At 47.6% G+C, this 26,289-nt stretch overlaps 1 protein-coding gene and 1 long non-coding RNA gene across 5 annotated transcripts; one reads left to right on the top strand and one right to left on the bottom strand.

Moving 5' to 3' along the window:
- Positions 1 to 504: 504 nt before the first annotated feature.
- On the top strand, positions 505 to 26,128 carry LOC107996250 (dynein beta chain, ciliary). The gene is made up of 37 exons (XM_062085760.1): positions 505 to 2,428; positions 8,265 to 8,504; positions 8,583 to 8,815; positions 9,033 to 9,298; positions 9,503 to 9,909; positions 9,968 to 10,395; positions 10,460 to 10,701; positions 10,764 to 11,037; positions 11,138 to 11,681; positions 11,883 to 12,200; positions 12,278 to 12,632; positions 12,723 to 12,994; positions 13,073 to 13,453; positions 13,518 to 13,666; positions 13,942 to 13,971; positions 14,294 to 14,539; positions 14,614 to 15,145; positions 15,346 to 15,910; positions 16,132 to 18,525; positions 18,627 to 18,988; positions 19,150 to 19,626; positions 19,836 to 20,100; positions 20,215 to 20,564; positions 20,649 to 20,911; positions 20,989 to 21,285; positions 21,356 to 21,525; positions 21,623 to 21,926; positions 22,006 to 22,475; positions 22,568 to 23,122; positions 23,238 to 23,538; positions 23,627 to 23,908; positions 24,013 to 24,314; positions 24,382 to 24,509; positions 24,583 to 24,797; positions 24,866 to 25,222; positions 25,518 to 25,666; positions 25,771 to 26,128. Exons 1-37 carry the CDS (start codon positions 2,203 to 2,205, stop codon positions 26,063 to 26,065), a joined length of 13,644 nt encoding a protein of 4,547 aa, XP_061941744.1. The 5' UTR covers positions 505 to 2,202; the 3' UTR covers positions 26,066 to 26,128.
- Positions 13,704 to 24,802, bottom strand: LOC133667404 (uncharacterized). 4 transcript variants are annotated; one of them, XR_009832875.1, is made up of 5 exons: positions 24,663 to 24,802; positions 24,455 to 24,535; positions 23,799 to 24,243; positions 16,681 to 16,999; positions 13,704 to 15,161 (listed from the first exon to the last, which is right to left on the bottom strand). It is a non-coding gene; the product is annotated as an uncharacterized LOC133667404 (long non-coding RNA). The 4 variants fall into 4 exon arrangements; XR_009832876.1 differs by lacking the exon at positions 16,681 to 16,999 and having other exon boundaries at positions 13,704 to 13,980; positions 14,073 to 15,161; XR_009832873.1 differs by lacking the exon at positions 16,681 to 16,999.
- Positions 26,129 to 26,289: the final 161 nt, after the last annotated feature.

The raw sequence follows: 26,289 nt of genomic DNA, 5'->3' as shown, positions 1-26,289 counted from the left end.
ACTTCGTCGAAATCTATAGGATTCCATTGTATGGATTTTAATTAAACGCCATTCAATCTCTCGAGAATTAAAATTTAAAATAACAGGATATCGTTGCGAGAGAAATATTTTTTTTCGTGGAAATCTGAACAATTAATCTAACAATTAATCTTCTTTTTCAAAGGTAATAATCCTTGGAATGGAATCCGATTATTTACCTCATCTCTTTCGAGAGTGAAATATTTTTCATCGTATCGTTACTCGAGTCTCTTTTCGAGGAGACTGGTTAATCGTACGTTTTCGTGTTGAGAAGAATTGGATAAGGGACGATTTCACTTTCGATTTGGGAAAAGGGTCGACAAGTGGCGCCACGAGGGACTTTCACCGGTGTCAGTGTTACGCGGAGCAGGTGTCCAGGGCGGACACTCATTGCGAACGGAAAACCAGTGGAGCAGTGGGGGTGAGTGTATTTTGCGAAATGGGTGAAGTTGGAAAAACTCGGGTAAAAAATTGGGCGAGAGGCGGGGGACTGTTCTCGTCGAACACGGGCTCGAGCTTCCTCGTTATGGTTTATGAAACGTAAACAACACGGGGTGAAACGAGTGTTGTTGGAACGAGGGAGAAAGTGGGTTGGAATCGGTCGTTTTACAGCTCGAGCCTGTATTTATTACCGAGATACGAATACGAATACTCTCGATTCTTATTTTCTTTTTCCCGACTCGTCCAGGCTATTTCTGATAAATGTTTGTATGTCGTCACACCAGCCAACACCTGGTTGCTAGGAGTTGTTTGTCCAGACAACGATCTCGCTGATGATTCGTCGAACGATTAAACGAATTGGAGGAAAATCAATTCCATTACAGAGAGAATATTTGAAAAATTACGTTAAAGTAAATTATTATCGTGGTATTAATTAATACTAGAAGAATCGACGAAAAAACTTAACGCGACTGAATGCAAACTAGTAGAACCCAAACTTTTGGCCAGTAGTGTACGTGTATTAAAGTAGATCGAACGGATTTAAGCCCGGTTCGCACTTATTATAAATAACAATACCAGCTGGAATATAACTTTTAACGTATTACGTATCGAAGAAACAAGCCCGATTCATTCGCCTACAAAATTCCACCACGTTCGTTCCTTTTATAAGAAGCCACTTTTCAAGTTTACAAGCTCTGTCTGCCTAGGAAAAAAAAGAAAAAAAAAAAGGAAAAAGAAGAAAAAGAAAATAAAACTACGTTCGCAGACAGAATAAAACTTTCGCTTTTCGATCTATCGACACCTCTCCATCCAACCAGCTTGAACACCAACTGCAAAGTTCCATCAACGGGGAATCTTCTATCCGGTGTGCGCGCCTTGTTTTTTTTCCCTCCACGATTCCCGGGCGAGGAGGAATCGTCGTGACACGCGATAAGGGGACGTCGTCGTAGGCAAAGTGTTTCCCCGAGTCGAAGGGGAAGGAAAAGGGAGCGAGGAAGCGGGGAGGAGAGATTCGACGTCAGCAGATCGAAGCCTCGGTTTTTACGCGACGGGTGCACGAGTGTTGGAGGAGGGAAGGAGAGAGTGCTCGGCTGCATACAAGCCTCGAATAATATCCGAATATCGAAGGCGGAACACCGAAGGCGCGGTCGTAAACCGACGCGGATATGAATGCGGATGGCTCAATTTTCCGCGGCTGTCGCGCTAACATCCGAGACGTGACGGGCTTTGTCGGCGAATCTTTTTCGCCTCTGTCTCCTCCTGTATAAGCTCTCGGGTGCCATCGTGGAAACGGGGTGAAAATTATTGCCAGACGCTGGAACAGCGTCTAAGGATATTATTGGAGTTTGATGCGAGTTTACGAGAGCATCGTTTGAAACGAAACGATCGAGGGGGAAGAAGATTGCGACGATAATAAATTTTGCAATGTTTAAATTTAAGATTAGCGTTGGTCGATCGTTAATTTTTCTTTTCTTTTCTTTCCTCTATCGGAAAACAAAATATAATCCTCCATAATCTCATCCCATTATTATCGTCTCTCAACGATGGTTCGAATCACCTGGCGAGTCAAAATTCACCGTAAAACTTCCCTCTTTCCTTAGAAATAAAAACAGATCAACAAAAAAGAGAAGATCCTTTTCGAGGCAGTCCTGGCGGATATGGCTGAACCGAACCGGATGTTTTTTTCCAGGGGTGTTGCCGCGTCGTGAGACTTGGAGCAACTGTCCTCGCGACCGGGGGAGGATGTCGGATTCCGAGGATAGCGCGGAGAGTGTCCACGAGCTGGAAAACTCGGGGGCGCGCGAGGAAACGGTCGTCGCGCTGCCAAATCGGGAGGACACGAGCGGGGACAAGCTCGAGGAATTCGAGAAGCTGCTTCGAGCGATGCTACCTTCTCGCGCGGGCTCGCAGGAGGAGGAGGAAGAGGAGGAGGAGGAGCAGGAAGAGAACGAGAGCGAAAAGAAAATAGGTGCGTTCTTACTCAGAGAACACGTATTTCCCGCATTCCTCCTCTTTTTGCAGGTCGTTTGATGAAATACATTTGGACGAGAGATACGTTTACTTATTTTTTTTTTTTGTTCGAGAGAGAAAAGGCTGAGAAAAGGCATTAATGTACAAAGGACTCTCCCAAGGGCTAGCTCTCTGATCCCTTAACTCTCGTAAGGGCTGAAACAAAGCTGTGCCGCTCCAATTATCGTTCCATTTTTTCTTTTTCTTTTTTTTTTTTTCCTTCTCGGCTGAATAGCGGTAGTAAGCCGCGAAAAAGCATCCTCGAAAACGGAGGGCTACTTCAGAGTGATTCGACCTAAATTTATTTTACATATTTACCCTTTTTTGGGTTAAAATGTACGGGTGTTTAGATTTAGATATCTCAGATACAAAATCAACATTTATCTACTTTATTGAAAGTTACGTTTACACAAGTTTAACCTTTTTCGAGATGAATAAAACGAAGGAGTCAATAAAATCGGAAAAAGGATTCGATACATCATTTCCCTCCTAATTTATCGTTACCACGATTAAAAGGAGTAAAAAGAAAAATTCCTCTTCCATCGCGCGCATTATTTTTCGAAAAAATAAATCCCCTCCACCTTGAAAATCTCTCTATTTCCAGGGATATTTAGCCTTTTAGATAGGTAGATATACACGCGAGTTGGCGTTAAGAGGAGGACTCTTCGCATAGCTCAGCACATAGTCGACAGAGAGAGAGAGAGAGAGAGAAGGCTCGTCGAATCCCCCTGGCTCGGCGAAACACGTTCTCGCTCTTCTCTCGAACGAAGAGATGCAGTTTCGTTGTGGAAAAACTCAGGTAACCTGTTGAGAGTAGGCGAAAATGGAGGAGCTTGGGTTGCAGCTTAACGGAGAAATTTCCAGACGCTCGCCAACGGCGATTTCCAGGGAAAGTGGCTTGGCTGGCTCAGGGGGGTTTGTTGGTTGTTTGGTTGGTTTTTCGAGAGAAGAAAATTTCTCTGGCCCCGGGGATTAAGTTCCGCCTCGCGGATCGAGAAACGTCTCTCTCACCTCGCCTCCCCTTTCCCCCGCTTTCTATTCTTATTCGGCCGCTTTCACGGGTGCTGCTAGCAGCATGGCAACCAGATGGCGAAGCGCGAACTTTAATGATCTTTTTCGTGGCCAGGCGCAGCCTCCGGAAATTAGGCAGAGCCCTCCAGAGCTTTTGTATTCCTTCCTCGTCCCGGTCGTTGTCGTTGGTCGTGAAATTCGACGACTTGGGAACGGAGGGAGGGAAGATTTTTTTCTTTCTCTTCGAGAGCATATTTCCCTCCTCCTCTTTTTCCCTTGCTCTCAGAGAATAGTTTCTTCAGATAGTGTTCCGCCCTCGGGTTGGGAACTGATTAAAGAACCTTCAAGTTCATCGGATGCTCGCGTTTTTCAGGGTGGATCTCGAAAAGTCTCGAGTCTAAAATTGAGAACGATCCCTAGTTTAGTCTCGAAACTACTAATCGATCTCGAAACGCAACGGCAAATTCGAGAGTGAAAATCCGTTGTCTTCCGTTTTTCTTTCCCGTTTAATCGTGCTCGCTGGATCGTCGATTTGGGGAGAGAGCAAAGGTTCGATCCCTGGAGATCTCGAAGCGGCCGGACGAACATTAACTCCATCAAGGGAGGAGAAAAATTATTCGCCGGAAGAAGGCCGCGGGCGAAGTGTCTGGCTGCGGTGTACGCGGGCGGAATTAACGATCATCGCGAAAATCGAAAATATTAACTGGACGTGACAGCGTAGTAGCCTCCGGCCTCCGCAGTGGAATAGAACCTGATTCATCGGACACCCCTTCGCGTGCCAAAACAAAAAATAATTTTCTCTCCCCCTATCTAATCTAAAACGTCTTCGACGTCTTGGAAAGATAACCGGTCTGATTACGATACATCGAGCGGATTCAGGAGGAAACTGGGGGATGCGAACCGCAGCTGTTGCCAAATTCGCGGCGAGTTTCTCGACCCGATCCTAAATTTTCCCGGCGAGTTTCCCGTTGGAAAAGCGAAGCGCCGGTGTCCCACGCGTTCCAAATTAAACTCATAAAACGTGGGGGAGGGAGCGACAAACAAGCGTGTTCGTAGCTGGAAATTATACCTCGCGATATCAACCGTAAATTGTGGGAACACGATTCTGTGGATTCTTGATAACGAGCCGGAATACTCCCGCTGCTTTAATTACGGGCCGAGTCACCGTCAAGTTATTCTTCTTCCCGAAAGTTGGAAAGGAGCTCTCGACCTCGGCCGACAATCTTCCTCGGCTTGGAATGTTTTCAATACCGTTACAGGATTGATATACTCGCGTTTCGGGGTCGGTCGAAAGCTTCTTAAACCGTTGGAATCCGGTTTAGAGAGCAGGGGACAACCGTGGCCACCGTGGATCGGCCGATGAGAACTTTAATTAAACGTCCCCGCCGGAAACGTTTCCCTTCGCCGACGAGCGTGCTCGAGCGTGCATACCGCGCAATTTCCGCCGCGACGGTGTCAGGCCCCGCGCTCATGATTAAAATAATAAATTGCGGGGGGGGCCGCGTTTTCGGTGGGAATTAGCGGCGACGAGGCGCAGGCCTCGTACCTCGACGACCCGCAAACGGCGATACTTTGAATTATAAATGGCGACGAGGGCGTTGCCGTTTTGCTTGGTTCGATGTAAGGAAATTCTTGGGAGGGTGGGAGGGAAGATTTCGTTAGCTACGTTCCTTGGCCACGGGCCAATTCGATCTCACGGTCCGCCTCGTTCTCGACTGGAATTGCGCTATTAGATTTGCGAAAAAATCGTCATCCCTGCGACGACGCTCGGATTTCGAAGGAAGGGAGGGACAATCGAAAGTTATCTCGATCGAAAGCAACTTCTCTCTAAAATTATCTTTACGTTCCTTTTATGCGCTCGAATTTAGAATTCGATCTAGATAATAAACCGTGCATTATCGTCGAAGCTTCCAAGATCCTCTTTTTAACTTTCGATTCCTATGGGAAGATCGTTCGAACGTTATTTGATGAAGATTACGTTAGTGAAGAGTGGTATATCAGATAGAGAGTGACATCGTAATGTTCTCCAACTGCTGGAGAAAATTTCCTTCTTTAGATATTCGCCAGATGCGCTTCGCGATCTTCGAACCCCTTTTCTTCCTCGAAACTGTTCGATTAGAGTTCAATTGATAAGGAGGAAGGGAAAGAGGGAGACAGGATCGTTCTCGACTTTCACTCGTGTCTCTCGCTCCACGAAACTCCTCTCAATACCTTTCCTCGAGAAAAAATAACTTTATGCAGAACAAACTCTCCTCTTTTCTTCTCTTCTCATTCCTCCTTCTCTTCCCCCTCCTCCCTTCTTCAAGAATAGACTCGAGCCGGCGAAGGAAAACGCGTGGGAAGAGCGGAAAAACGGAAAGTTTCGCGGAGATGGATATCCGGCCGTTTCGGATACGCGGATCGTTTATCTCGATGTATAGCGAGCCAACTTCAGATAAGGATGACGAACGATCGTTGCCTCGTGGAACCGACAGGATTATCAATTTTTCCGAGTCAAAAGTTCATCGAATCTCCCCCTTCCCTCTTTCCTCCTCCAAATCGATCCTCCTCCTCCTCCTCCTCCTCGAGGATCGTTTTACACGATTTCCACGCGTGTTAGAAAACGCCGTTATATTCAAAGGGGAAGGGGATCGTATGCGACTCGGTGCGGCCGTCTTCTATCGTGAAACGAGGCACGCGTGAAAAATGACATCGGGTTGCGAAAAGCGGGCTAAATAAGAAATCCCGTTCCCTCCAGGAATAGCCGCGAGGCTCGCGGCGATCATCAATTTCGAGCGTGTCAGCGCGGAGGAAAAAAAAAAAAGAAGAAGAAGAAAGGGGAAAAAAAGGGACGAGGCGCGTCTCGAGAGCGTTCGACTTCCGTTCTCGCGAATCCGACAAACGGTCGCGATAAAGGAGGAAGCCGTGGATGACGAATGGCGAGGGGCCGGGACAAATTTCGCCTTGGGAAGGGAGTAGATAACATTCGAAATCATTAGCGGAGCTCGGTGCAAATTGTTTGGCCAGACTACCGCTCCAAGGCGGTAGTCCCTCTTTTTTCCGGCCTCGATAGGCCGTTTCGATCCGGGAGAGGCTCGAAGGAGAGGTGATTGATGATGAACCTACGGCTATGGGAGGAGGAGGGAGTAACCTCGCCCTCTCGAGCCGAGCATGAATTGATTAAGAGAATACTGTTGATTCTCGTTCGCCGCGCCGGGTTGGGGTGGATTGATCGGTCGGAAGGAGGATGACACAGTTTGATCGCGTATTAAGAGCTTCTTGGATCACCTGTTGAGGGATTATTCGATTCGAATAGAAGGGGTTTCAAATAGACTCGAAAACTATTAAAACTATCGATCCTGCTCCGCTCTCTTTCAACGTTTGAAAGCGCGTCACATCCGTCAAACGCAATTCCTTTTCGATGATACAACAATTCGATGATAGAGATAGATTCCAAATATCCCATTCATGTCTCGCCGACAAATGTTTGAATCAGAATAATTCGCACCAACGATATTGCACGAAGACGTAGATGAAATTCCGCGAGATCGTTGCCTCTTTTTCTCGTCGGTTGCTCCAACGGAGGAGAACAGTTGCGAAACGAAACGCGCACAGCCGTCCTCATCTCGCGCCAAATTTCTCAAAGTTATACGCGATGTATCCGAACCCAGGTTCAAATACGCTCGGAGTAGCGGAAAATCCGTCGGCTTTTGGGAAAACGGCTAATCCGTCGAGAGAAATTGGCTCTGACGTTCCGATCGGGAACACGAGCCTCTTCTCCACCTCCCCCTTGCCTTTTGTTCGGACAGATGTTCTCGCAAGCGTGCCCCATTTTCCCGATTTTAACGCAAGTTTTTTGTTGTTGTTGTTGTCGTAGTATCGTGCAGGGTGCAGGCGAATAATGGCTCGCCGATCGATAAGCTGATCAGAGGATTGAAACGAGCATCCCCCTCTTTTCCCAGACATTTTCGTTATCAAATCCCTGCGAGCGATTTCACTGGTCGGAATCCAAGGACAAACAGCTGCCGCATCGTCCTTCCTTTCCTATTTTTACATCGGCGCAATTTCCACGTTTTTTACGGGCGATCGATCGAACCGATCGACTGCTTGTCGCAACCGAGGCGAACGATCGAAAACAGCCTCGCACATCTTGCTGTTGTCTCGAACTATTTCGTTGGCAATTCTAATTCTAATTCACGATTTCACTCGCGATTCACTTCAAATTTTCTTGTTTCACGACTAAATAAATCGAGAGAGAAAGGAATCGTTCGTTTGACCGTTTGAAATAACGTCGAACGTTACGAACGACGAAGTTCGCGACGAATAACGTCCGTGGACGCGAAATTAAGACTAACCCATCCGGGTAAAAGTAAAATGGTACCTGCCAGTACGCGGGATCGCGTGCTATGTCAATAGTCTCCGCTAATATTCCGTGCACATCCCGTGACAATAGGAGGGCAAGGAGTGTAGGGGTCGTCGAAAAGACACAATCAGTTAATGCCAGGACGTCGTCGTTCGGTTGGGTTCAGTCGGTGCCTGGTCTCTTGACCTGCTTGCACAACGACGGCCACCACCGATGGAACGGTTGGCATTTTTACCCCGCCTCCCCCTTTTCACGTGGTCACGCCATTCTTTTGCATATTTATATTACGATCCTTCCCTGAATTATGCCAGAATCGCGCCATCCTCGCTCGGTCGCGTCGCCAGAGTTACGAGATCATAAACACTTGGTCGAAGAGAGGATATTGTACGCGTTTCGCTCCAAAGTTCGTATAATACACATCGTATTTCATTTTTCAAAGCAGAAATGGCCAGTCCCGACGGATCGTCGGATTTTCGATTGGAGTACATCGGCGCTTTCGTGCAGAAATCGTTGAAACTGAAACCGGAAAAATGGGGGAGATTACTGCTCACGGAGGAGTACAGGAACGCTGTGCACGATTTCCTCGATAATCCTCTTCCGGCCGCGCTTTTCGTCGCTTTGACGCCGAACGCGCAATTGGTGGCTTGCACCTCGTTTCCTGTGCCGTGTCAAAGGACCAAAGGTGAGAACGAAAAAAATTTTATATCTTGCCGAACGAGTAAATTATCGAAGATATTGATTCTAAATTACCATTTACCAGGCATTTACGCGGTGAAGGTAGAGCAGATGCCATTGCCCAAGGACGAGGAAGCTTGTTCGTCGATGCTGATTCTAGGCGACCTGTCCTCTCGGATCGTCGATCAATTAGCCACTTTGGTCGACAATGTCTTCGCTCCTCTGTTGAGCAAAGAGGAGAATCACAAGGATCTGCCTGACGTCGCGATCCAGGATATTTGTAGACACGTTCACTCCCTTCGCGGTACCTTGTACCAAGTCAATTTTCATTTTTTCCCCCTTCTTCGAAAGAGAATCTGCAGGGTGTTAATATATTCGCAGCTTTGGATTCTCGTAGGTCAAAGATCAAAGATTTACCATGCAAGATTGCAAAGGATCACGATATAAGATTCGAGAGTGAAATAATAAATATGTTAACGCTCTGTACGGTACGATGAGTTTCGAACGAGCGCGAATTTTTCATCTTCAAATACAGGTGAAAGGTCAGGTGAACGGTAGGACCGTCCTCCCAATGCCAGCCGGGATGGAGAAGGTGACGGAAGTGGAGAAGCTGGTGCGAGCGGATGGTCCCCAAGCCGTCGATCTGTATTTGAAGAGCGCGATCGAGGGTGTGGTGATAAAGTGGGCCTATTTGGTGAACGACGTTGTCACTCAGGAATCCAGCGCCGCCTTCGAGAATGGTCAAAATCCAACACCCGATGTCGAACTCGATTACTGGTCCACCAGACTGGCTAATTTAAGGTAGATATTAATTTTTAACGTTCACGTTAAAAGAAAAGAAAAAGAATATATATATAAAACAAGTTTCGAGTATTTGAAAGAAAATAACAAATATATTTGGACATACAATTGGCGTAGTTAATGGTCGTGTGGCGCTAGTGTCGCCTCATCGATACGTCAACGTTATAACGTTGTGAAAAGTAAAAGGAAATGCACACTCGTCAGGTACATTTACGACCAATTACAAGAGGATCGGGTAAAGAAAATGGCGAGCATTCTTGAAACAACGGACAGCGCTTATTTCCCATGTTTCCGCACCCTGTTCGACAACGTTGTGTCCTCGATGGCCGAGGCGAAGGAGATATCCCTGTATCTGTCTCCGTTGGCCAAATGTTTCAAAGCTGTGGAGGAGGTCGACTTCTCCGAGGCCAAGTCGTTAATGGCCACGCTGATACACTCGATCGGATTAGCCTGGTCGAAATCCACCTATTATCAAAGCTCCTCCAAGGTGATCATCATGCTTCGACAGATTTGCAACCTGTTGATACAAGAGGCACGCCGTTTCCTCGACCCGACCTCCATCTTCCAGAGTGACGTGGACGAGGCTGTTCAACGTGTGCAGATATGTCGAGGTTCGATCCCTTCATCTGTTTCTCTTTAGGACAAACGAAAGAAAATTATTTCTCGCAGATGTGTTGGAAGAATTTCGAAGGCAGTTCGAGTCGAGGAAAGACATGCCAGCGATGAAACCGCACGCGCCACCTTGGAGCTTCAATCCGAGCGCGGTTTTCACCCGTTTCGACGCCTTTCTCAGACGATTGAACGACATCGAGTGGTTGTTCAACACCGTGATGGAATTCTCCAAGTTGGAAAAAATAGAAATAGGCGGAATTCAAGGCGGTTCTCTAAGCGCGAGGATCACGAGCGTGTACAAGGAGTTCCAGAATCTGTTCGTCTCTTTCACGGTGCGCGCCAACGATGCCCTCGAGCCAGACGACCAATCGTTCACGGAGAATTGTGCCAAGTTCAACGAGTCGATCACGGACCTCGACAGCAAATTGGCGACCATACTTTGCCAAGCCTTCGACGATTGTGGAAATCTCGAGAGCATCTTCAAGGTATCCTCTTGTCGCGTGCGCGCGTCTGAGATGCTCGCGATTTTTCTTTCCTTTGTTCTTGCAGTTGATAAGTATCGCGGGAACGGTTCTGGACAGGCCGGTGATAAGCAAACAATTCACGAATCGTTACTCGAGGATCTTGGAGCTGTTGAACGTCGAGCTGACCGTGGTCGAGGTGCTGTTCAATCGCGGGACCAGGGGCGCTCTGATTAATCTTCCGCCCCTGGCCGCGGCCTTGACGTTCATCAACATGCTCAGGCAACGCATCGATCTCCCCGTTCAATCTTTCAAGGCCGTTCAACACCCGTGAGTTCGCGTCAACGAGATTCAGATATTCGGACCGATACAATTATTGCCCCGAATTGCAGAATAGTGTGGAGCGAGGAGGGTCTGCGTATAGAGAAACGTTACGAAAGATTGATCAAGATCTTCGACGACAAGGAGGCCGAATTGTTCGATGAATGGGCAGCGACCGTACCCGAAACGGTCGATATCGGCCTGAATCGCAATATTCTGTTCCGCGAGCCCGATTCCACGAACACGTTGGCGCTCAACTTCGATCCCGAGCTCCTAGGCGTGTTGAAGGAGGTGAACTACTTGAAGCAAATGTCCCGATCGGACATTCCAGAACATGCGATAAAGGTATCTCTCTTTAGTTATTCTGTATCCGCATTCACTTTTCGCATTCACGATTCGAAAGTGAAATTTTTGCTCACCTCTTTTCTCCTCAACCTATATCAAGGTGTCGGAAAACGTAGAAACGTTCCGCAAGTTCCGCGCGCTGTTGTGCGCGACGGTGTCCTCGTACAACAACATCCGCAAGACGAGCAGGCAGGTCGAGTTTCAGCTGATCGAGGAGGAGATAAATAGTATCGATTCGTTGGTGTCTCGCGGGGAGATGGAGCTGAGATGGAACTCGGACGGCGTCCTCGAGTACATGGTCGAGTTGGGCGAGTTGGTGGAGGGGTTGTGGGGGAGGATCAAATCGACCCAGACGAACGTGGAGAAGATGAAAGCTGCGCTGGACGCCTGGACGAGGACGCCTCTGATCGAGAGGAAGGAGCGTCGTAAGGACGCTTTATTGTCGTTCGAGGAGCGGCCGGAGAAAGTGTCGAGACGTTACGCCGAGGTGGAGAGGGCCGGCGAGCAGATTCGTTCGTTGCTCGAGGAGAATAGGCTGCTTTTTCAAGTTTCCGAGGAAATGGAGGAAGCCTGGCAGAGATACGTGGCCTACGTCGATGGGATCGTGATCGAGTCCCTTCGAAAGGCCGTGGGATGCTCGTTAGGTGAATGTTAGATGCCCTCGATACTCTCCTCGTTTGTTTTCTACTTCTTTCCAAAGATATTTAGAATTTAATTATGAAAATGACAAAATGCAAAAGTATAAATAAAATATTCGATTTTTTTTTAAAACAGACATTATCCTTTTATTAAAATTATATTTTTAAAATAAAATCAGAAATGAGGTAATACAATTATGTATATAGGATACTTGGTGGACAATATGGAGACGAATGGGCACACCGAGCCTTTGTTAGAGGCAAAATTGGAGCTCAGAGAACCGGATCTCTATTACGTGCCCTCGTTGGAGCCGGATGATCCGGATGGGCTCGATCAATTGGTATCGGCCCTATTGAACGACATCATCGGTATGGCCGCACTGGTGCCAAGATTGAAAAATAATTCTGTAGGATACGCCGAGGAATTGGAGGAGGATCTGGACATAAGAGGGATGAAAAATGAGATTATGAGCAACGTTGTAACAGCGATCGAGGAAGCCACGGAATTCTGTAACAATTTCGAAGGTACGACTTCTCATGAAACGAAATTGAACCGAAAGTTTCCACGTTTTCATGATTCTTTCGCCGTGTTATTTCATCAGGATACGCCTATCTCTGGTTGGACGATAGGGACACGGTGATGCAACAGTTCCTCGAGTACAGCCGACAATTGACGATGGAGGAAATGGAGATGGTGGCCGTGCAGGATCCCAAGGGGCCGACACGGTCACTGCCGAAAATGGAGCAATTCCGCGAGCAAATCGACCTTTACGAGGGCCTCTATCTCGAGATCGAGGAAATGGAACCGTCCAAAGTGTTTTGCGGCTGGTTCAGGGTAGACCTCAGACCCTTCAGACACTCGGTGCTGAACATGGTCTGCAAATGGTCGAGCATGTTCAAGAGACATCTGGTCGATCGCGTCACGACCAGCCTCTCGGATTTGGGATCGTTTATAAGGTGTTTCTTCTTTATTAAATTATAATAATAATCGAAGGGTGACGAGTTTACAAATTAACGAGTGGAAATGATGCTTTTTATTCGGTTCAGACGAGCGGACGAGGGTTTGCTTCAATCGATTCACCCAGGAGATTATGCCAGACTCGTCAGCGTGATGGGTTACCTTTTGCAAGTGAAGGAGAGGCAACCGACCACGGACGAGATGTTCCAGCCTCTGGAAGAGACGATCGAGTTGCTCAAATTTTACGATCAAGATATCCCCGAAGAGGTGAACGTTCTGCTCCAAGAATTGCCCGAGCAATGGGCCAATACGAAAAAATTGGCGCTTATGGTTAAACAACAAGTGGCTCCGTTACAAGCGGGTATGGACATTCGCATGATTACTTACCATTGTGCGTAAATTACATTTGACAATTTAAGAAAGGTAAGATGGTATCCAGGCGAGGTATCCAGGATACGAGGGCGAATCTCGGCCTTCGACACAACGATAACTCACTACAGAGAGGCGTTTCGACGTTACAATTTCTTCAGATACGAGTGTCAAAATCCTTACGAATTAATGGACGAAAGTCACAAGGAGATTTTAATGTTGGAACGGCAAATGAAGGATATCCAAGACTCTGCTTCCCTGTTCGAGGTGATGGTGTCAGAGTTCAAGGTGTTGAAACAATGCAGAAAAGAGTTGAAGATGTTGAAACAGCTCTGGGATTACGTGAACATAGTGAGAAGCTGCATAGAAGGATGGAAGACCACACCTTGGAGGAAAATCGATGTGGAGAACATGGACATCGAGTGCAAAAAGTTCGCCAAGGAAATACGAGGTAATTGGGGGATGGAGGATTTTTAACAGGGAGGATTAAAATTAAAGCGGGTTGAAATAATTAGCTCTGGACAAGGAAATGAGATCGTGGGACACTTTCGTTTCGTTGGAGGCAACTGTGAAGAATATGCTGACGTCCTTGAGAGCCGTGGCTGAACTGCAGAACCCGGCCATAAGGGAAAGGCATTGGAGACAATTGATGAACAGCACCAAGGTACCTGCAAGGTTGAAAGAAAGAAAGAAGAATAGAATTTTACGCGATTTTGAAAACGATTTAATAACATAATAACTTTTTGTACAACAAAATTGTCCATTTTTTCCATAAAGATCGTTATATTTTTTTTTGCGAGAATATTTTTATTAATTTTTTTTTAAAAAATTTGAACGAAATTTTTTAATTAGTCAAAGATTAAGATATTTCGATGGAAATGATCACCAACATGTTAGTTAATTAGTTGCACCGCTGTATATACGCTATCGGTGTTACAGAAATTGGGCAACATGACTCCAGAAATGACCGTAAGTCCACTGTAAATAACGTGCACTTAATTCTAAAATTAATTCGAGCACGAATTAGAACGATAAATTATCAATTAATATGCAATGCATGCGTCACGTACATCGTCCAATAATAATTTTCTATTATATTCTCATTGTATCGTTTCATCGCTGTATTCCATTCGTCAATAATAAATTCGATCTTGTGATTCGAGAAATGTTTAATTCTTCGCTTACACCTTGCTTCGTTTCTTTTTTTTTTTTTTTCAAACTCATTCATTCAACACTTCGAGCTTTCGAACGATAAAAGAAACGTGAATAGTCAACGAAGAGTGTGCTTAAGGTAAAATTCGTCATGGACGAGTCTACCACATTGGCCGATCTTCTCGAGCTGAATCTGCACGACTGCGAGGAAGAAGTGAAGAACATCGTTGATAAAGCCGTGAAGGAGATGTCAATGGAGAGATACATGAAGGAATTGAACGCCATCTGGTCGAAAATGGAGTTCGAAAAAGAAATTCACGCTCGAACCGGCGCCACCTTAATAAGAGCCAGCGAGGAACTGATCGAAACTCTGGAAGAAAACCAGGTAAAAACTTTCCAAATCCAAACGACAGACCCAATCCATATCGATACTCTTCTTCCACCATCTCCTCCGTACAGGTCCAGTTGCAAAATCTCATCACCTCCAAGTTCATAGCCCATTTTCTGGAAGAGGTGTCCAGTTGGCAGCGGAAGTTGAGCATCGCGGACCAAGTGACCACGATCTGGTTCGAGGTGCAACGAACTTGGACGCATCTGGAAAGTATCTTCACCTCGTCCGAGGATATACGCAGACAATTGCCCACGGATGCCGAGAGGTTCGACAGGATCGACAAGGAGTTCAAGCAAATGACGGAGGAACTAGGGAGGACGTTGAACGTAGTTGAAGCGACGAATAAAGATGGGCTTGCGGCCTCCCTGGACATCCTCGAAAAGGAATTGGTCCTCTGCGAGAAAGCGTTGGCCGAATACTTGGAGACGAAACGTTTGGCGTTCCCGAGGTTCTATTTCGTTTCGTCCAGCGATCTGTTGGACATCCTGTCGAATGGAAATCAGCCCGAGGTGGTGGCCAAGCATCTGACGAAACTGTTCGATTCCATGGCCCGATTGAAATTCGATGACGCGGCTGCTCCTTCGCCGAGACGCGTATCGGGTGAGTCGAAGAGATTCTTGGAAGAAAAAAAGAAATAGAATTGCTTTCTCGAAAAATTCCTCGCGTTCGTAATTTAAATTCGTGTTTTAGAACTTCCAGAGAATGGACTTTTACTTCTTTTTTCTTTTTTTTAATTAAACGATCCCGGAATTCCCGATCTTTACTCTCTTCCTTCACTCACACTGTTCTTGTTCGCGAAGGGATGTACGCGAAAGACGGGGAATACGTGGAATTCGCGAACTGCGAGATGAGCTGCGAAGGGGCGGTGGAAGCATGGTTGAACCGTTTGCAACGAGTGATGAGGATCACAATGAGGCACTACTTCGGCGAGGCGGTGGTAACGTACGAGGAAAAGGCTCGAGAGCAATGGTTGTTCGACTATCCGGCCCAAGTCTCCCTGTGCAGCACCCAAATATGGTGGACCACCGAGGTGAACATCGCGTTTTCGAGATTGGAGGAGGGGTACGACAATTCCTTGAAGGATTATCTGAAGAAACAGATCTCTCAATTGAGCATACTGATCACGCTGCTGATCGGAGAGCTGACGAAACAGGAGAGGCAGAAAGTGATGACCATCTGCACGATAGACGTGCATTCTAGAGACGTGGTGGCCAAGCTGGTGCAGTCCAAGGTGGAGACGTCGCAGGCGTTCCAATGGCAGAGTCAACTCCGCCACCGTTGGGACGAGAAGGAGAAGGATTGCTTCGCCAATATTTGCGACGCACAGTTTAAATACTCTCACGAATATCTGGGGAATACACCCAGGTTCGATGGTTTTCTTTCTCCTTTTGATAAATAAATCTTAATACACGCGTTAAGCCCATTCCACTAATTGCCTTCGACAATTTATTAAATTATGTTCATGGATACTTTTACTTAAATGTAGATCCATCATTATAGACTGAACATTGAATACTTAAATAAATTCTTAAATTATTGTAAATCGAATTCGAGAAGATCAGATTATACGTTTGTTCCTTACGCAGGTTGGTCATAACTCCACTGACAGACAGATGTTACATAACCCTGACTCAGTCCCTTCATTTGATCATGGGTGGCGGGCCGGCGGGTCCCGCCGGAACCGGAAAAACGGAGACTACCAAGGATCTGGGCAGAGCTCTGGGCATAATGGTGTACGTGTTCAACTGTTCGGAACAGATGGACTACAAATCGTGCGGCAATATATACAAAGGACTGGCGCAGACCGGCGCCTGGGGTTGTTTCGACGAGTTTAATCGGATCACGGTCGAGGTATTGTCGGTGGTCGCGGTGCAGGTGAAATCGATTCAGGATGCAATCAGACACAAGAAGGAGAGATTTAACTTCATGGGTGAGATTATCGGTTTGGAGGCAACGGTTGGTATATTTATCACGATGAATCCAGGGTACGCGGGGCGGACGGAATTGCCCGAGAATTTAAAAGCTCTGTTCCGGCCCTGCGCAATGGTGGTGCCCGATTTCGAGCTGATCTGCGAGATCATGCTCGTCGCGGAGGGATTCCAGGATGCGAAAATCCTCGCGAGAAAGTTCATCACCTTGTACACGTTGTGCAAAGAGCTGTTGTCGAAGCAGGACCACTACGATTGGGGATTGCGCGCGATAAAATCCGTTCTTGTGGTCGCCGGAAGTCTGAAGAGGGGAGATCCGGGAAGGCCAGAGGAGCAAGTGCTGATGAGAGCCCTTCGAGATTTCAATATTCCCAAAGTGATATCCGACGATCTGCCCGTGTTCATGGGCCTGATAGCCGATTTGTTCCCCGCGTTGGATGTCCCGCGGAAACGAGACGCCGAGTTCGAGAAGATGGTGAAGCAGGCCGCGGCGGATCTCTCGCTGCAGCCGGAGGATGGCTTCATTCTGAAAGTGGTCCAATTGGAGGAGCTGCTGGAGGTGAGGCATTCGGTTTTCATCGTGGGTATCGCGGGATCCGGCAAGACCCAGGTGTGGAAATCGTTGTTCAGAACGTATCAGAACATGAAGAGGAAGCCGGTGTACAACGACCTGAATCCGAAGGCAGTGACCAACGACGAATTGTTCGGGATAATCAATCCGGCGACCAGGGAGTGGAAGGACGGCCTGTTCTCGGTGATAATGAGAGAGCAGGCCAATCTGGGCGGTGAGAATCCAAAGTGGATCGTCCTGGACGGCGACATCGATCCTATGTGGATCGAGTCATTGAACACCGTAATGGACGACAACAAAGTTTTGACTTTGGCGAGCAACGAGAGGATAGCCCTGACCCCCGTTATGAGGCTGCTCTTTGAGATATCCAATTTGAGGACGGCCACGCCTGCCACCGTGTCCAGGGCGGGCATCCTCTACATAAATCCTCAAGATCTAGGCTGGAATCCTTACGTGACCAGCTGGGTCGAGAAAAGAACGTCCCCCATAGAGAGATCTAATTTGGTGATACTGTTCGACAAGTACATACCTCCCTGTTTGGAGACGTTGAGAAGCAGGTTTAAAAAGATTACCCCGATCGCGGATATGGCACACGTGGAGATGCTCTGCCATCTTCTTCACTGCCTCCTAAAACCGGAATTAACTTCCACCGACTTTTCGAAAGAGCACTACGAACTTTACTTCGTCTTTGCCGCCGTTTGGGCGTTCGGATCTTCCATGTTTCAAGATCAGTTGATCGACTACCGGCTAGAATTTAGCAAATGGTGGGTGAACGAGTTCAAGCAGATTAAATTCCCCTCCCAGGGGACCGTGTTCGATTATTACGTCGATTCCGAGACGAAGAGCTTCGTTTCGTGGATGCAACGTTTGCCGAAGTTCGAGTTGGATCCAGAAATGCCGCTCCAAGCTGTTCTCGTCTACACAGCGGAATCTATCAGAATCAGATACCTCTTGGACTTGCTGACGGCCGAGAAACATCCGGTGATGTTGGTCGGAACGGCCGGTTGCGGGAAAACCGTCCTCGTAGCCGAGAAACTCTCGCAATTGCCCGATAATTACTCGGTGTCTAATATTCCATTCAATTTCTACACCTCATCGGAGATGTTGCAAAAGATTTTGGAGAAATCGTTGGAGAAGAAGGCTGGCCGAAATTACGGCCCCCCCGGGAACAAGACTCTGGTTTACTTCATCGATGACATGAATATGCCCGAGGTGGACCTCTACGGGACCGTCCAACCGCACACTTTGATCCGCCAACATCTCGATTACGGCCACTGGTACGACAGAACGAAGCTCACCCTCAAGGATATTCACAATTGTCAATATATCGCTTGCATGAATCCCACGGCTGGATCGTTCACAATTAATCCCAGGTTGCAGAGACATTTCTCCGTATTCGCGGTCAGTTTTCCAAATATCGAGTCTCTAACAATTATTTATTCGTCCATTTTGAGGCAACATTTGTCCAACATCGAACACAGGTGAGATTTTCTATATTTATTTCCTATGTAACATTAAATTTAAAATCGACGCGAAAAAGATTAAATATCCTGCGATTAACAATCGCACACGTTTCAATTAGATTTCCCATTTGCGTGACCGAATTGTGCAACAACATCGTGCAAGCATCGATCCAGCTGCATCATCGCTGCGCTCAAATGTTCCTTCCGACGGCGGTCAAGTTCCACTACATCTTCAATCTTCGCGACTTATCGAACTGCTTCCAAGGATTATTGTTCAGCGGAAACGAGTGCCTCCAATCTTCTACGGACTTGATGAGACTCTGGTTTCACGAGACGCAAAGAGTTTACGGCGACAAGCTGATAGACGAGAAAGATATAGAGAGCTTCTCCAAACTGCAACTGGACATCCTGAAGAAGAACGTGGAGGAGATAGACGAGAGCGCCATTTTGGAGAAGCCCAACATCTACTGTCACTTCGCAGGCAAATATTTTCTCCATATTCGTTTATGATCGCTTCAAAATATTAATTAACTCGGTTAAAATGGCACATATCGGCACGCAATTTTTGACGATTACGTTTCCTTATTGAATAATTGCTTCATAACGCGATCGTGAAAAATCAATCGAGGAAACGATTTGAAGGCGGAGTCGGGGAGCCGAAGTACATGGCGGTGAAGGATTGGTCGACCCTGCACCGATTGTTATCAGAGGCGATGGTCAGTTACAACGATCTTGTGGCGGCGATGAAGCTGGTGCTGTTCGAGGACGCGATGATGCACGTGTGCCGGATAAACAGGATCCTGGAGTCGCCTAGGGGCAGCGCTCTCCTCGTCGGCGTAGGTGGTTCCGGCAAACAGAGTTTATCGCGATTGGCCGCGTTCATAAGCTCGCTGGAGGTGTTCCAAATCCAGTTGAAGAAGGGTTATGGGATCGCCGATATGAAGTCGGAGCTCGCCGCCCTATACAACAAGTCGGGATTGAAGAATCTCGGCATCGTGTTCCTGATGACCGACGCCCAAGTGGCGAACGAACAGTTCCTCGTCCTGATCAACGACATGCTCGCTTCTGGCGAGGTTCCAGACCTCTTTGCCGAGGACGAGATCGAGAATATAATAGCAGGTTGTTGGAAAAATACATCTCTTTATTGGATGCATATTTCATTCGCTTCTCCCCAAGGATCGAAACGTCCTATCTTTCTTATTCCTCGATCGATTCCTCGAGATGGAGGCGCGAAAGGCGATCGTATCCTCGAAGAATGCTCCGATTTCGATCCAAATTTATTTTCTTCCTCCCCCGCGAAGAGAAGAGTATTACGCGCAATTTTGCAGGGGTGCGTAACGAGGTGAAGGGCGCCGGTATGCTAGACACCCGCGAGAATTGTTGGAAGTTCTTCATCGACCGTGTTCGCCGCCAGCTTCGTACAGTTCTCTGCTTCTCCCCGGTCGGATCCACTTTAAGGATACGCTCGAGGAAATTCCCCGCCATAATAAATTGCACGGCGATAAACTGGTTCCACGAATGGCCGCAAGAAGCTTTGATGTCTGTGTCGAAGAGGTTTCTGCAGGAGTTGGACGAACTTCCGGAGACTTACAGGTAAGGAGAGTAGTAACATCGATCGATTTGCACCCACCCGAAACACGCATACCGGTTTGAATAGAGGGGTTGGTTCGGGGCTGAGCAATAAATAGAGGGATGGGTTGGACGCAGGGAGCCGGCAGCGAAATTTATGGCCCACGCTCACACGAGCGTGAACGCGGCGAGCAGGCATTATTTGGCCAGCGAGAGGAGATACAACTACACGACGCCGAAATCGTTCCTCGAGCAGATCAGTTTGTACACGAGGCTGTTGAAAACGAAGGCGAGCGAGCTTCGCGGCCGGGTGGCGAGGCTCGAGAATGGATTGGAGAAGCTTCGCTCGACGGCCGTGCAGGTGGATAAATTGAAGGAGAAGTTGGCGATGCAGGAGTTGGAGTTGCAGCAGAAGAACGAGGCGGCCGATACTCTGATCGCGATCGTCGGCGTCGAGACGGAGAAAGTGCAGAAGGAGAAGGCTATAGGTAAGAAGAAGAAGAAAAAAGAAATCTCTTTTCCAACGTATCGAGTCTTACTCCTCCTCGCGTTGTTGCCTCTCTTTCGTTCAGCCGACGAGGAGGAATCGAAGGTCGCCATAATAGCGGAGGAGGTATCGAAAAAGCAGAAGGACTGCGAGGTGGATTTGATGAAGGCAGAGCCTGCCCTGTTGGCCGCCCAAGAGGCCCTGAACACTCTGAACAAGGCGAATTTGACGGAATTGAAGTCGTTCGGCTCGCCACCGGGGGCAGTAACGAACGTAACTGCCGCCGTGATGGTCCTTCTGGCTCCGGCTGGCAAGATACCCAAGGACAGAAGCTGGAAATCCGCCAAGGTACTCGAAACAGGGTCACCATCACCCCCCTCTCCTCTATCTCCTCCCTTCTTTTATCGACCACTCGTCTCGTCCAGATCATGATGGCCAAGGTCGACACGTTCCTCGACTCTCTGATCAATTACGACAAGGAAAATATCCATCCGGAAGTGATCAAGGCGATCCAGCCTTATCTAAAGGACTCCGAATTCGAGCCGGAGTTCGTGAGATCGAAATCGGCGGCGGCTGCCGGCCTCTGCGCATGGGTGATCAACATCATCAAGTTCTACGAGGTGTTCTGCGACGTGGAGCCGAAGAGGAAGGCGTTGGCGCAGGCGAACGCGGAATTGGCCGCCGCGCAAGAGAAGCTGGCCGTGATCAAACGGAAAGTTGCGGTACGTGAATAATTAAATAACGCGCGGAGAGCGTTTCAGAGCGAGTAATGGTAGATGTGGTGGAAAACAGTCGTTGGAGGAGCAATTGGGGAAGTTGACGGCTGATTTCGAGCAAGCCACGTCCGAGAAGGTGAAGTGTCAAGAAGAAGCAGACGCGACGAACGCCACTATAGTTCTCGCCAACAGGCTGGTCGGTGGTTTGGCATCGGAGAATGTACGATGGGCGGACTCCGTGGCCACGTACGTTTCCAACTTATTTGAAAAGGATCGTTATCGGATCGTAGGATTCATTTAGATCAAAATAATAATAATAATATAATTACTATAACGAAAAAAGTTTCATGCAACAAGCGTCCACGTTGCCGGGCGACGTTCTTCTGGTCACGGCGTTCATATCCTACGTCGGTTGCTTCACCAAACAATTTCGCAACGATCTGTTGCACAAGCAATGGCTACCGTTCTTGCGCTGCGTAGAGCCTACCATTCCTATCACCGAGGGGTTGGATCCTTTGTCGTTATTGACGAACGACACTCGGATAGCCAAGTGGAATAACGAAGGATTGCCGAACGATAGAATGTCGACGGAAAACGCCACCATATTGACGAACTCCGATCGATGGCCCCTGATGATCGATCCTCAGGTACGGATCAACTGAGGAGGAAACGCGCGACATCGACATCGTTGTTCTTGTCTCTCTATCTCTCTCTCTCTCTTCCCAGCTCCAGGGTATCAAATGGATCAAACAGAGATACGGGGAGGAGCTTCGCGTGATCAGGTTGGGGCAGAAGGGCTACTTGGACGTGATCGAGCAATGCCTTGCGACCGGGTCGACCGTCCTCGTGGAGAACATCGGCGAAACGGTGGATCCCGTGTTGGATCCGCTGTTGGGCAGGAACTTGATCAAGAAAGGGCGGGCGATCAAGATCGGCGACAAGGAGGTCGAGTACAATCCTCTGTTCAGATTATTATTGCACACGAAGCTGGCTAATCCCCATTACAAGCCCGAGATGCAGGCCCAAACTACCCTGATTAATTTCACGGTAACGAGGGACGGCCTCGAGGATCAATTACTCGCCGAGGTGGTGAAGGCCGAGCGGCCGGATCTCGAGGAGTCGAAGGCCGAGCTCACCAGACAGCAGAACGATTTCAAGATCACGCTCAACAGTTTGGAAGATTCCCTGTTGTCGAGGTAACTCCCGACGCTTCTCCTTTTTTTCCCTATCGTCGAACGGGGGGGAAGATGGAGAAGAGACGTTCGAACGAAACAACGTGTGCGCACAGATTGTCGTCGGCTGGCAGCAACGTGTTGGAGGACACGTCGTTGGTGGAGAATCTCGAGACGACGAAGAGGACAGCGGCGGAAATCGAGTCGAAGGTGACGGAAGCCCGTGGCACGAGCCGTGAGATCGACGCAGCCAGGGAATTGTATCGACCGGCGGCGGCCAGGGCGTCTCTCCTCTATTTTATCTTGAACGATCTGAACACCATCAATCCAATCTATCAATTTTCCCTGAAAGCTTTCAGCGTGGTGTTTCAAAAAGCCATCTCGAGGGCGGACCCGGCCCCCGACGTGTCCGGGAGAGTGAAGAATCTGATCGAGTGCATCACCTACTCCGTGTTCATGTACACGAGCAGGGGCTTGTTCGAGTGCGACAAACTTATCTTCGCCTCGCAGATGGCGTTTCAGATACTGCTCGCGAGGAACGAGGTGACCGCCACCGAGTTGGATTTCCTCCTACGATTCCCCATCACCCCCCACCTCACCTCCCCCGTGGATTTCCTTTCCAACACCAGTTGGGGTGGAATCAGGAGTCTCGCCAATAGAGAAGAATTTCGGTAATCACAAAATATCTCTAGATAGAAAAATCGAAACGAAGGTTTCGTTATTTCGTGCGTGCATTCCTTTTCTTCCTTTTTCCACTCTCTCTTTCTCTTTCTCTTTGGCAAACAGCAATTTGGACAGAGACATAGAGACCTCGGCGAAGAGATGGAAAAAGTTGGTGGAATGCGAGTGCCCGGAGAGGGAGAAATTCCCGCAGGAATGGAAGAACAAGACGATTATACAACGTCTGTGCATGCTGAGGGCGTTGAGGCCCGATAGAATGACCTACGCGATCGCGGCGTTTATCGAGGAAAAGCTCGGCTCGAGATACGTGGAAGGCAGAACCGTCGAGTTCGCCAAATCTTTCGAGGAAACTAGCCCCTCCACCCCTATCTTCTTCATCCTTTCGCCCGGCGTGAATCCTCTCAAGGTAAATCAAGAAGCATCGTATCTTGTGACGCAGCAAGAAATTCTCATGAGCTGCAGGTGAATTTTTCAAATGGTTTTTTCTAAATCAGGACGTGGAGGATCTGGGACGTCGGATGGGTTACACGTTGGACAATCAAAATTTCCACAACGTGTCCCTGGGCCAGGGGCAGGAAACGGTCGCGGAGCAAGCCATGGACGTGGCCGCGAAAAATGGGCATTGGGTAATTTTGCAGAATATCCATCTCGTGAAGAAGTGGTTACCTTTATTGGAGAAAAAGTTGGAGGTAGCGGCGGACGGTTCCCACGAGAATTACAGGGTGTTTATGAGCGCCGAACCAGCCGGTACACCGGCAGGACACATCATCCCCCAAGTAATCGATTAATCGTTATTTCTCGTTCGTATGTGATAAAACAGATTAAGAGATTAGTGGAAAAATATATATATATATATATATAAACGAGAATGATACCTCAGGGGATCCTCGAGTCGTCCATCAAGATCACGAACGAGCCGCCCACGGGGATGCAGGCGAATCTTCACAAAGCTCTGGACAATTTCACCCAGGAAACGTTGGAGATGTGCAGCAAGGAGGCGGAGTTCAAGGTGATTCTATTTTCCCTTTGCTACTTCCACGCGGTGGTCGCGGAGCGGAGGAAATTCGGTCCTCAGGGTTGGAATAAGATCTACCCTTTCAACGTGGGCGATCTGCACATAAGCGTCAGCGTGCTGTACAATTATCTGGAGGCAACGTCCAAGGTGCCTTGGGAGGATTTGAGGTACGATGACCAAATTTTATTATTATAATAGGCGAGATTTGATTTGCAATTCGAATAAAATTCGAAGGTATCTTTTTGGAGAGATTATGTACGGAGGGCACATAACCGACGATTGGGACAGAAGGCTCTGCGTTTCTTACCTCGAAGAATTGATGCAGCCCGAATTGATCGATGGAGAATTGATGTTGGCACCAGGTAAGCGATTCATCTGCTCGTTCATCCTAATACAATACAATCCGAATGTAACACGAGTTGAAAATCATCGAAGGTTTCCCAGCGCCGCCCAACACGGATTTAGCCGGGTATCACGCGTACATAGACGAGGCGATGCCCCCAGAATCACCTTACCTGTACGGGTTGCATCCAAACGCGGAAATAGGCTTCTTGACCATGACCGCGGAAAATTTGTTCAGAACGGTGTTCGAGATGCAACCGAGGGACGCGGCCAGCTCCGGCAGTCAAACGGTGACCAGAGAGGAAAAGGTAATTTCGATCGTACGAGTGAGAGGAGAGGAGAGAAGAGATTATTTCGGATGGATGTTTGGGAAAAGGTGAAGCAAATGTTGGACGAAATAATGGAGAAACTTCCGGAGGAGTTCAACATGGTCGAGATAATGGGTAAAGTGGAAGAGAGGACGCCGTACGTGATCGTGGCTTTCCAAGAGTGCGAACGAATGAATCACTTGACCACAGAGATAAAACGATCGTTGCGCGAACTGGATTTAGGTCTGAAGGGTGAATTGACCATCACCTCGGACATGGAGGATCTGGAGAACGCCCTGTTCCTCGACCAAGTGCCCCTCGTATGGGCCAACAGGGCTTATCCATCTTTGTTGGGGCTCGCCGCTTGGTTCGTCGACCTGTTGTTAAGAATCCGAGAATTGGATACTTGGTCCACGGATTTCGTGGTAAGACGAGATAAGATTACGATTCTTATCTTCGATAATAATTTTGTTAGCTCAATCTTATCATTGCGACGATTCCAATTACGAAGAATTATATTTCACAATGATTATGTGCGACGATATAATTTATAAAAAAAAATTACTTGAGAATAATCTTATTTACAGACGATCGTGATATTATATACGATACCAAGTTATCGAATTTAGATATGGATACATATAATCAATTGAAAATATTCGTCGCGTTACGAATTGATTAAACTTATAAACTTAATATATAAAAAAAATATCGTTCCAGTTGCCACCATCGGTATGGTTAGCTGGATTCTTCAATCCTCAATCGTTACTTACGGCTATCATGCAGTCGACAGCGAGAAGACACGAACTTCCTCTCGATAAAATGTGTTTGCAATGCGACGTGACGAAGAAAAACAAAGAAGAGTTCACGTACGTGACTTTGAATCCCAGTACATTTACAGTGCAAATATTGATCGCCTTTTGTTTTTTTCTCTTTTTTTCCTCTTTTCTTTCCTTTTTCCCCGATAACTTAGAGCTGCACCCAGAGACGGCGCGTACATCCACGGGATCTTCATGGAAGGGGCACGATGGGAGGTGCAGTCGGGTATCATCGTCGATTCGAAGTCGAAGGAATTGTTTCCCCCCATGCCTGTGATCAACGTGAGGGCGATCACGCAGGACAAACAGGATCTGCGTAACATGTACGAGTGCCCCGTTTACAAAACGAGGACTCGAGGGCCCACTTACGTGTGGACGTTCAATCTGAAGACCAAAGACAAGCCCGCGAAATGGACATTGGCAGGCGTGGCTCTGCTCCTTCAAACTTAACGAAAACGTATCACCAAGGTATATATCGAGTATAAATCGAAAATAAATGTAATAAGGAACCAATTCTATTCCCATAATTATAAATCATTATTAAATCCTCGTCCATGATTCCAACGATGTCAATGAAATTTTACGTAGCGACAAATCGTGGATCGAACAGTTTTCTCAGAAACGTTGAATTAAAAAAAGATAAACGATCTGTAGATAGATAGATAGAGAAAAAA

The sequence above is a fragment of the Apis cerana genome, linkage group LG15 (genome assembly GCF_029169275.1).
Source record: "Apis cerana isolate GH-2021 linkage group LG15, AcerK_1.0, whole genome shotgun sequence".
In the NCBI taxonomy this organism is placed as follows: Eukaryota; Metazoa; Arthropoda; class Insecta; order Hymenoptera; family Apidae; genus Apis; species Apis cerana.
Note: the sequence above shows the minus strand (reverse complement) of the source record. Positions and strands in the feature narration are given on the sequence as shown.